The sequence below is a fragment of the Tiliqua scincoides genome, chromosome 1 (genome assembly GCF_035046505.1).
Source record: "Tiliqua scincoides isolate rTilSci1 chromosome 1, rTilSci1.hap2, whole genome shotgun sequence".
Lineage (NCBI taxonomy): Eukaryota > Metazoa > Chordata > Lepidosauria > Squamata > Scincidae > Tiliqua > Tiliqua scincoides.
This window is the reverse complement of record NC_089821.1, coordinates 252,100,634-252,112,808: the sequence shown is the minus strand read 5'-3', so window position 1 is coordinate 252,112,808 and position 12,175 is coordinate 252,100,634. Positions and strand designations below refer to the sequence as shown.

The following is a 12,175-nucleotide window of genomic DNA, read 5'->3' as shown; positions in this document are numbered from 1 at the left end:
CCAACTCGATGTTACATGTAGGCGCATGAATCATTCCAGTGGCAACATTTTTTGAAACAGGAAATGCTTCTTCCGCACCAGCTATCAAGACTGGAGAAGTGGTTTTTCTCTGTATGAAAAGGGCCTTTGAAAGAGTGTTGCGCTCTTGAATGTCTGTGTGAGGTTAGGCATCCCCCCCCCCCATAGTGTCAGTGCTTCACTTGCTTTCATTGAACCTCATCAGCCATTTTATGAGCCATTCCCCTGTACTCACATCAGGGTCACAAGGGGATGAGTGTTGGTAATTAGCAGCTAGTTTGGGGCATCCAGCTGTGCCGCAAACACTTCTCATTTCTTGATGTGGCCTCCCCTGAACAAGGGAAGCAGGGTTGTGACCCTTGCATGCCTAGCAGCAAGGAGAGGATCCTACTGGAAAGACATGCAGTGACAGCATAATAACTTTTTCCTTTTAATGTCACTTTCCGTGCTCACAGTGTTGGTTATCACATGTCATTGTTTTTTAAGGAGGAGACGGTTCTAGATGGAAGCCCTTTATGTGTATGAGGGAGTAAGCTCTAATCAGAGGGTGGAAAGGAGCTATTTCACCTAGTACCATACAGAAGTGGCTGGCTTGTGTTTTTTCAAAATCCACTTTTGTTATCAGCGGAAACTTAAACAACTTAAACAGTCCTACTAGGCAGAGGTCTAGGGAAGCCAGCCAGACCAAAGAAAGCATTGCAACCACTTTTAATCACAATCAAGTGACTCTTATAAATATTTGCATTTACTGCATCAAAGCCTCGTACAGGACCATTCATGTGATTCAGTCATAAAAGGGAAGGGAAACAGCACTGGGACCTCTGTGGCTTGTGGCTGCTGTAATTAAGGATGGGCAAAGCACCAGGAAAGGAGACGTTCTGAGAAAGGGGGAAGCCCTTCAAAGTTTAACAAACACAAAAAGAAATAAAAATAAATCTTCAGAACATTTATTACCCACTTTTGTTGGAAGGATTAGACGGGAACTCTCAGCTTTTCCATGGGGTGTATGTGTGTGTGTATGAGAGAGAGAGAGAGAGAGAGCACAAAATAGTAAACTCAGACTGGATGATCTTTATAAATGAGAAAATAAAAGTTGTTTATGTCTCCAAACAACAGGAAACATATTGAATTACTTCCACTCACTTAGGATGACCCATCAAAGAATGTTTGATGTTTCTGCTCTCTAGCAAGAAAGCTGGACCTGCAGTTGAAATGGATGAGACTCGCATCAGGAGTGCTTGTGATCAAAACTTAGATGTTGTGATTGGAAGGGTTTATAAAGGAGAGAGGAATGAGAATATGTGGGGTGTGTGTGTGTATTTTATCTATAATATTTGTTATTTATTTGCTATTTTTATCTCACTTTTTTGCAGTCCAAAACAATAACTTAGCATCTAATAGATCAGGAGTGCCCAAACCCCGGCCCTGGGGCCACTTGCGGCCCTTGAGGACTCCCAGTCCGGCCCACTGGGAGTCCACAGTCTCCAATGAGCTCTGGCCCTCCAGAGACTTGCTGGAGCTCACACTGGTCCAACACAACTGCTCTCAGTGTGACGGCCAACTGTTCGACCTCTTGTGTGAGCTGTGAGACAAGGGGTCCCTCCACTGCTTGTTGTTTCACATCTGTGATGCAGCAGTGGCAGCGAAGGAAAGGCCGGCCTTGCTTTGTGCAAGGCCTTTTATAGGCCATGACCTACTGCAAGACTTTCATTCATTCATATAAGTTCCATCTCTAACATATTCATTTTTGTAAATTTGCTCAAATTTGAAATGTAAATAAACTCTTTTTTGCCCCAGCCCCTGACACAGTGTCAGAGAGATGATGTGGCCCTCCTGCCAAAAAGTTTGCCCCCCCCCCGTAATAGATAATGAAAAAATGATACAATGCCAGAGGAAAGGGAGAGGGAATATAAAAGATAAGCAAATGCATCATGCTTCTGAGAATGTTACAGGTGGAACAGCTACTGATGGAAGGGAGGATCCAGATAGCTGGTGGTCCTTCTAATCAAGCTGATGGAGAAGGCCCTGCTGTCTCTTATTTTCCTCTGAAACAACCCGGTGGCTATATAGTCAACGTATATGGTGCTTTAGCATATGTTAGCCCAATTTTAACCTGTGCTGTTGCAGCCAGGTTGCTTGACTGGTGCAGGTTGCTGGATACAGCGCAGATTAGGAGGAGGCTAGAGGTCGACTTGGGGTTAGGGGATATTTATCCCTGCCTGCCCTGTGGAGATTCTCGGATCCGCACCAGCTATTTAGCCCAGTGTAACACCAGGAAGCCTGGGAGGGGAGTTAGGATAGGATATGGAGGAGGAGGCTTCCACAGATCCTGCCCCCTCCTGAGCCTGATCCGCCCCCATTCTGCCCCCACCCAATAACATCGCCTTCCTACCACCTCCCCACACTCATGCACTGCTCAGCACCTCACCTGCTTGCGCTGGCAGCAGGGACTCTGAATGCAGGGCTGGTGCAGACCTTCCTACCAGCGGTGCTTGTTCACGAGTCAGTGTAAAAGTGCTTTGTGACACTTTTATGATGGTTCACAGTGCAAGGATAGGATTGTGATGTGAGAGAAATTTAAAAAAAACCAGGCAGGCCCTTGGGAGATACAGTCTGAACATTGGGAGAGACAGTGGCCCTATCATGATGCAAGGTGGTTTCTGGGGAGCCATTTAAAGCAAGAAGGAGACAGCCTAGCCCACATGGTGTAATCCACCAAGATGTTCTGTACCAGCCCAGCTGAAGTAAATGGGATCTGCCAAAGGGCATGGTTGTGTGCTTTGCATTGGTGTTTTTCTGTGGGTTTCCATTTTTTCTCTTTGTTTAGGTCAGCCTTTGAGACTGAGCTCAGAGGAAGTTGTGCTTACCAAGGGCAGGTTCCTTTGTTTAGAGACTGAAAGGGGAGATGTGACATTAAAATCATCACTGAAGCACATTTCAATATATAAACCATTTTTGGTCTTGTCTGCAGCAGTCCTGAGGAGCATGAAGGTGGATTCCATCTCAGTAGGTCATTCCACCAAATCCCCAAACTGCTTACCCAGGCCTAAAAAGCAGTGAGCATTGAACATTCAGGAACTTATTATTAACAGTATTTATATACTGCTTTTCAACTAAAAGTTCACAAAGCGGTTTACAGAAAAAAATCAAATAACTAAATGGCTAATTGTTATGAATAGGAACAATTGTGGGAAACCGCAATGTGTTCATCAGCATCTTAATATTTCTCGCACCCAATTCTCAAACAGTGTTTTTAATATGGGTGATTTTCAATAAGTACAGTTTTGGATGCCTGTAGAGAGAGACTCAGAGCTCCTGAACAGAAATGTGGTCTTTTTTTCACTCGATCATATGTTGACAACCATTTTCTAGACTGATTTTCTGAATCGTGTTCCCTTCTCTACATGTTCTACAATGACTGTAGTAAGTTTTCAGAGAAGTCCTTGATAAAACAGTTCTTCCTCCTGCAGAGATCCAAATTTGTGTTTGTTTACGTTTGTAATGTTGTTGAACGCTGACAACTGGGGAAGGAGTGACTTGGAATGGGAAAGTATTGAGGTGGGAAGGAATTAAGTACTCCTTCCTCTTTCCTTTCTCCAATCTGGACTGTGCCTGCCTTTCCTGTTTGAACAGGGGCATTGAGGAAATGCTATAAGCTAACATCTAGTTTGGCCTTTAATCGTTACTTACACTAGAATGGGAGGAGCATTTTAACATTAAAGCATACTGAGGATCCTTTTGAAGTTACCAATGAATACCTAAGCACAATTGGATAGATAAAAATTGAACTTATGTACTGCTCCAATCCCTGTCAGTGACTGTGTAGAAGTGGTTTCCTTATTGTATACAAATAAATGTACAGTAATTGATTCCTGTCTTTGTCTTTTTTTGTTTTTTTTCTCAACTGCTCTATGTAAAATCCTCGATTTGTTTTGCAAGCTTGGTGCTTTTCCTCTTTCTTGAGGTTCAAGACAATCAAAATATTGAAAAGACAAAATACATTGTCAAGAGTTGAGATATTTGTATTCCACTTTTTTTTTTTAAAGCCGCACAGGGCAAACCGCTTGCCATTAAATTCAATTTTCTTGGCAACCGTGATGAGCGTATGCAAGGCTGGAGTCATTTTTGAAACATCAACTGTCATGAGTTTGTTCCAGTTTTATAATCATCCAGGATTTTCCACCATGCTTTCAAAGAACAGGGTTAAATGCATGCCCTGAAAGAGAGTTGTAAACGGTTTGCTGATCGCTATTAATCTGCTGTTTCTCTAATCAAACACATGTGTTTGTTTATCTGGTCAAATTGTTAATGATATCAAAATTGGACACTGGAAGCTGAATCATCCTGCAGACATTTCTGTTGCTGTTTCTTGAGGCTGCCTTATGTTGTGGTCTGTGAAAGAACAATATATTTATAATTCTAAACTATTATACTAACTTCTTGCAGATGTCATCCCACCACCCCCTTACATCCCCTATTTTAGAAGAGTGATGTTTGATGTCTCAATGTTTGAAAAAAATGCTTCCAACCTCGTGAAGGCAGAGTTTCGAGTCTTTCGCTTGCAGAATCCAAAGGCTTCAGTATCGGAACAAAGGATAGAACTGTATCAGGTAAAGTTTGTTGCTCTCTAATGCCTTTTTCATTTGTGACAGTTGGGGCATATCTTCATTACATAAACTAGTTTAATATATATTCTCTTCTGTTGGAACTCTGGGAATTGTAGTTCTGAGATCTAGGAATCAAAAATAAAATTGCCACCACAAAACTACGATGCCCAGGATTCTTTGGCTAGAATAGGATAGATTCTTTGGATAGATGTTGATTGGTCTTGATATATATTCCAGTGGCGTTTCTGGGGGTCCCTGCACCCGGGGCAACCCCCAAGATTCCGCCCCCCCCACACCCCGTTTCGCCCCCCTTCTCCGCCCTTCCTCTGCACACCTGACCTGGAAGTAATTGTGGTGATGTCACCGCAATTACTTCTGTGAAGCTGCCTCTTCCGTTCCCCCTTTGAAAACAAGGGGGAACGGAGGAGGCAGCCGAGGGCCTTCCGCGCCACGGGGGTCTCCATGGCAGCGGTCTGGGGCTGCTTCTAGCAGCCCCAGACCGCTGCAGTGGAGACCTCCGTGCCACTTGTAAGCCGCATGGCAGGCTCCGTGGGGGCCTGGAAGCGGCACGCGTCTCCTCTGAAGTCAGAGGGGGCACATGCTGCTTTCCCTGTGCCTTGGAGAGACGCCCTCCGAAGCGCAGGAGGACCCGGGCCGGGAGGCTTCCCCTGCGCCAAGGAGAGACGCCCTCCGAAGCACAGGAGGGGCATTTGCCCCGTTTGCCCCCCTAGGTACGCCAGTGATACATTCAGAAATACACTTGAGCCTTTCTTGAACTCTTTGTGCCACGTATGATCTAGTTAATGCAGGTAAGAATTTGAAAGAAAAATTTAATGTTCCATCTCAACCAACACATGATGGATTTTATAACCATGTTATGAGTTGATTTCAAACAGATCCAGTTTAAACTTCATGTATGAAAGGAACCATGCAGCACACTCCCAAGAAAGTGTGGATAGGATTGCAGACTTAGAGCACAATCCTATCCAACTTTCCAGCATCAATGCAGCCACACTGCAGCCCTGAGGTAAGGGAACAAATGTTTCCTTACCTTGAGGAGACCTCTGTGACTGTCAGCCCACCAAATGATGCAGCGCATGCCGCATGCCCCATTACCACGGCTGCACCGGCACTGGAAAATTAGATAGGACTGGGCCCTTAGTCTCTTGAAAAATGTACATGATATCTCATATTCCTCTCTGATTTATATCTCATATTCCTCTCATGTGTTCATGTCCTACACGTGTTTACTTAGAAACGAATCATGCTAGGCTCAGTGGGGGTTACTTATATGTAAGAATGAATTGGAGTGCAGCCTAATGGCACACGTACACTACAACTTTCAACTAGTCTGAAACTGGTGGAATGATGATGGCTTTCCCCAAAGAAGAACGGAAACTAAGGGTATGCATTCTCCACTGCCAGTCCCCTATCACTGTGGGCATTGCAAACATCTGGAGGTAAAGAGCAAGTATCTGTGAAGGAACAAGTGTTTGGGTGCTTGAGTTTCACAGTCTTCTGTGCCAGACCTAGTGGTGGTAGACATCAAGAGTAAATAACCGCTTCGTGGCTACTGCTACATGTGAGGATAGCCCAGAGCCTCCAAGCACCACCATGACATATCTACAGGCAGGATGGTTTGCAGTAGTGAACTGAAGACCGGAGGTTCTATTTGGTGAGCTCTACGCATAGCTTACTGCTTATGTGCAGCAGTATCCATGTGCAGGCACATTTAAAGCAGCTACCATGAGTCACGATCCACCAGATTGAGAACCACTGCTTTAGATTATGCCTTTTTTTCTTTATTTGGGGTAATTTCCTGAAAATAAATATTTAAAAATAATAAAAATCCAGCCCAATCCAGCATCCTTTTTACCCTCAGATAAAACATTAATGCAGATCTTCATTTGCCTTGTGGCTAATTCACACAACATAGGCGTTTTAGAGCCTATTTTCCATTTGTGGCAGGGCCAGTCATTGTGTAAGGGAAAGTAACCCAGATTATGATGCAGATTTTGCGCTACCATTATTTGTTATATTTACCAGCAGTGCGGGGGGGGGGGGAATTCAATTTCTGTTTTCTGCCTCAAGCACCAAAATGTCTTTGGCCACTTCTGAACTTTTTTTGTCAACTTGATTTGATTGGGAGATGAGAAGCAAAGCGGTGACATGTGAGCTCTTTTGTGGATCCTAATCCCAATTTAGAGCCCAATCCTGAGCTTTTAAGAGCTCAAGGGAGGCAGGGAGTGGGTAGAATGGGGTGGGGGGCAGGGTGGGGGGAGGAACCGAGGTGGGAAGGGCAGCAGAGCAGAGCTCTGGCAGATCCTGAACTCCATGTCAAACCTTCTGGCCCAACACAGAATCTCTCAAATCTGTGCCGGCAATATACCTGGCACAGTCTTGAGGAACCCCATTGCATGGCTTGGGGTTTTCCCAGGGGGGAAGGAGATGAAAGTCTTCCCCCGAGGAGACCTCCAGCGGCTGCTGCAGGGCCACAGGGTGCAGCAGTAGCCAATTTTGTGCCGCTGTACTTGGCAACAGCGCCCCCTTTAGGATTGGGCTGCCCATCTCTGCAAGATTCCATTTGTAGTTGCGTGGTACATTGGGTTTATGCTAAGTTGATTATTTACTTTTTCTGTTTTGAACTACAATAAATACAATTAATTTCCTCTTCATGCATTTGATGAAGTAACTACAATCCACAAAAGCTTGTGCTAAAATAAATTGCTTAGCCTTTAAGGTGCTCATCTTTATGGTGGTGTTTTTGAGAAAACAATTATGCCTGGGATGAAAAAGAATCTATAAAAGAGGATACATGAATTAGCCTTGGGCAATCCCGTAGAGTTACAAATCGCTTATATAGATGCTGTCTGATCAGGACTAAACATTATAACTAATGCTTAGTTGCCCCTGAAAACAGCAACCCTGAGTTACTACTCCTATCCTCCTTTATTAGGATAGTAAAGGCAAGATGCCATCATTGGTCTGTATCAGCCAGTCTAGTGGAGAGGGAATGGAAACTTGTAGTTTTATAACATCATGTCCCATCACCAAGGGAGAAGAGAGGTGGAGAAACGCAAGGCTTTTGTTGTTAGTCTTGCGTCAGCCATAAGATATAGTCCCACCCTCCAAGGTCCACAACCTTGTCATGAAAGGACACAGATTTCCTCTGTGTCCCGTGTTAACAGATAAACCTCTGAACTCTGGAACTTATTAAGAGGACTTTTTTTTGCTGTTATTCTGTTAGGCTCACCCGCATCTTCCCACAAAAGGGGAGCAACATTAAGAGATCTCCTAACACACATTCTAACAAAAGACAAAACTTCAGGTAATATGGATAAAAGTACTTTGAAAGGGGGGAAGGAGAATAAAATGATTAAACAAACAGGCTCAAGCATCCACCAATGGTCTCTTGCTATGTTTTTAAAGATTCGTGCCAAATGCAGGATTTATTGGAATCTGATCAGATAAAAGTTGGGATGTTGTGGGAATGCCTTTGAACCTGGCTGCTCAGCGGCACTTTGGTAGACTTCATCACATCTTTATTTTATTAAGGTGCTGCGGTATTCAGAAATAAACCCTCTGCCCCTATTTTTCATTTTATGAATAGGCATTCCGAAGAGCAATAGGCTCCCTGGCAAAGCAGGGCGAGCGAAAAGTGGAGTCGCACAAAAACCCTGTCTCTTGTTTGAAGCAGCTGTGGTGATATTGTTTTTGTGGTAGTATATTAGCTACAGACGATTAAAACAATAACATGTTCAAGTGACTTCCTATAGAAACAGTGCCATGTTTTGGTAACACATCATAAAACATAATGAAGAATGAAGCTGAAATTCTGGTTTTATTACTACTGTTATCTAAGGCTTTAGCACGCTTAGGTACCCCGATAGGCTGCTGGAAAGAAAGAATGCACCGTATGATATAGGAAAGGTGGAAAATGTTGAGCCACAGTGAGCTCCCAGCAGCAGTTCAGACCCCAAAGGGCACATTAGATTACAAGCAAGGAGATGAAGAAGCAAGACAGGGTTGCCACTTTCTGGAAAGTCAGGCAAATGGAAATTGGTCAGGGAAAGTCGGGGAAATTGGTCTGAAGTCAGGGAAATTGTGCTAAAAATATAGTCAAGCATTGGAATTTTGACCTGCTGCTGCAAGAGCATGATCTGTTCTTGTGGCAACTGGAATAGAGAAGTAGCGAAATACAAGTAAAACTTTATGATGCCCTTTCCCAGCTCCACCTTTTACTCAGCTCCATCCCCAGCAACCAGCCTAATGTCTTTGTTGAACTCTGTCCCTGCATGATTTCCAAGGTCTGCCTGCAGCATTTGCAAAGCAAGGCTAGTTTAAACATTTAGCAATATACAAAATTTAAACACCTAACTGATTTCATCCCTACCTGCTAGTACTGCATTTAACTTACATATAAAGATAAGCATGTATTTGGGTCATACTTGTGTATGCAATGAACGTCTTCTCTCCTGCTAAACCCAGCACAGCGTTGCAAGTGAGTTTTGCTGCTGTTGGATTTCACTACTCTGCACCATGCAAAGTAAATTTTGCAAATGTTATTGCTTTTTTGTGCTGGAGTTTACAGAGAACCAGCTCTCTCACCCACTTTCCAGACTTCTCCCATGCATAAAGGTTGCAAATGAGGATAGTCTGCTTCTCTAGATTGCAGAAACTTCACCTCCTTTCTTGCTGCTGATCTGCTCATTACACTTTCTGGAATCAGAAAGTGAAAGTGAAACGTTCCCAGCTTTGGAAAGTTCACACTTGCCAGAAAACAAATCTGCTAACATCTTGGTGTCAGGCAGGTGGTTCCGTGTACAGCTGTATCTGAAACCACATTTTGAAGATGGCTTCCAAGAGAACAGTTTTTAATATGCAGTGGCTGGATTTCAAACTTTATCCTGACTTCGTTTCATGGCTATCATCAGTTGCTGGAGACATATGCAAAGGTTATTGTAAAGTGTGCTACAAAACCTTTGAACTAAGTAATATGGAACTTAGAGCTGTGGAGTCTCATGCACAAAGGACCATTACATCAGAAGAACTTGAAAATTAAATCCATTGCATTATGTTTGTATTTTGGTGTAATTTTTGGTGCAATTGCAAAACAGATGTTGCTGCAGTTAATGTTGAAAGAAGCTGATATTAAATACCCTACTTTTGACAAATATTTTTGCAAGTTCAGACTTGTGTAGTTGTAGAGTGGAACATTTTCATTAAGCCTTGCATTAATGCAATAGGACCTATTCATTTTTTTACTTGTGGTTATATTTGAATGGTGGTCAGGGAAATTGACAAATGCTGGTCAGGGAAAGTCAAGGAAATGAAAAATAAAATTTTAGTGGCAACCCTGCAAGAAGTTTAAGGGATATTTCTGCTCTCCTGTCCACTGGTATGATTTGGGATTATGTGTGTGATCCACAACATTTAGAGTTACAGTTGTGCGTGTTCACTGAAAGTGATACACCTGCTGAAATAAGACAACTTGTTTAGGAAGAGGACTTGGAGCACAGTGGATTTCCACGCTCAAAGTTCTGTAATGCTGGCCTATTGGACCTTGGTCTAGCTGTGCAGTAGAATGTGACAGGGCAAGGTAGTGGGATTCTGGGGTGACAGAAAGGACCCAGTCCTATTCTAGATAGGAGACTCACCTGCAGAAAAGACTGTGAGTACAAAACAAACACTGCAAAGATCAGGCTGGTTAGAACCTGTGTGCTGGGATTTGTGTGTTTTCTTAATTTGCAGTTTTTCTGTGTGTTTTTAAAAATATTGGGGTATCACCTATGTACGTAAGTCGTAGTCTCATAATTCTAGCACCTCTTTCTGCTGCATGTGTGGGTCAGGCCAGATTCAGGCCAAGTCATGAAAATAAGTGTCGAACCATTCCCCGAGAGTAACTAGGGCCACATTCCTTCAGCAGCTTCCTGTAACATTCAACATAATGAACGCATGGGACCAATCCTGCCAGGAGCAAGTCATCTGTTTCTTCAGTTTATTAGAGTAATAAACATCTTTACTCAGTTTGCAAGATATAGTCTGATTGTAATAGTTGAAAGTCATTTGTGAGCATTTTTTGTGTTTTGCAGAGATGGGATATTGCTATTTGAAGAGGGGGTTTTTCTTGCTCCTGTGACCATGCAGGAAAGTAGTTTTGTATTCCTATGTACTAGAAAGTCTTGAAAATAACAGGTTCTGGAGCATGATGCATGATGGATAATGGCTAACCTGGGGAGTTTACAATGGAATAAAAATAACAGAGCCAAGGGAAGAAAGGATGACCATGCAGGGGCACTGAGAACCCCGACAGCATTGACGCAGATCATCAGATCATTTAAAAACTTTTCCACACAACCATGAGGGTTAGAAGCATTTGGATGCAAATGGCATGTAAACACAGGCTTTATAGTTATTACACATGAATGCAGAAAAGAGAAGAGGCTATTGTGACTGAGTTAATGGCATCCTTTGCAGCTGTGTGATACCCAGTCCAGCCATAGCTTGGTTTGGGCTCTGTGTGGAGGATGTCCTCCTTATTTGCAATCTTGCATGATGAATGTGCTTGGCAATTTCTCAGGAAGTGGATCACAGGACTATAGGCTTGAAAACATTTGGCAAGTCATGTGTACCTTTGTATTTTGGCAAGAATGCTGTACCTCGTACAATAGTTTATAAGGACCACATTCTGCTCTCACTTGTTGCCAGATCCAAAGCTCGTAAAGGCCAAAGCAAAGACCTCTGTTGGCTTCTGTAACTTCAGGGCCCTTTTCCTGTACAGTCACAAAGCATTGCACAAGTCTAGCTGTATGACCTGGGATGTTTGGCAGGTAGACCTTTGTTGCTGACAAGAGCGCCTTGATTCACTGCTGTGAATCATGATGTAATGGGAAAGCTTTTCAACAAATAACTGACAATATGCATAACTTTCCAGTAAGAAAGAAACAGACACACATGATGGGTTGATGTCAGAGCTCAACACACAAGCCCTTCCAGATGGAGGGAGCTTGGGTGCTAGGCAGACCAACCAGGGACTGTGCCAATCCATAAACTGATTTTTACTAATCCACTCATATTAGCCAGGTCAAATATAGATTTCACTATGCTGAACAAGTAGTGAGATTGGTCCAGGGATTATTATTCCAGAACAGATTATGTCTGTACAAGATATCATTAGTCTATTTGCATATATTTTTTATAATGTTACTTTGAGATCTTCATCTCCTTCTGCAGCTTTTAGGAAGCTGCTTTGTACTGAGTCGGGTCCCTCTACTTCAGCATTGCCTACACTGATTGGCAGCAATTCTGGGGGTCTCAGACAGGGGTATATCCTACCCCTGAGGATGCCAGCGATTGAACCTGGGACTTTCTGCTTGTAATGCATGAATGGAACCATTGCATTTTAGCCCCATTCCAAGAGAAGGATAAGTATGTCAAAGCTTGGGAAATTTAAATGTGTAGAATCTTTTCTGATGAGAGGATTGGTGTTAGTTCGTGTAGATCTTAGTGTAGGATCACTGCTCAGCATCCCTGCTGAAGTCCTAAAGTGC

The 12,175-nt window shown here is 43.2% G+C and overlaps 1 protein-coding gene across 1 annotated transcript in view; it reads left to right on the top strand.

Annotated features, from left to right (window-relative positions):
* The window catches only part of TGFB2 (transforming growth factor beta 2), a 96,876-nt gene that overhangs the window by 67,925 nt on the left and 16,776 nt on the right, over window positions 1-12,175 (top strand). Inside the window, exon 2 of the mRNA XM_066611704.1 lies at window positions 4,465-4,628. Within this exon, the coding sequence (XP_066467801.1) occupies window positions 4,465-4,628 (164 nt within the window). The remainder of the gene's footprint in view (window positions 1-4,464; window positions 4,629-12,175) is intronic.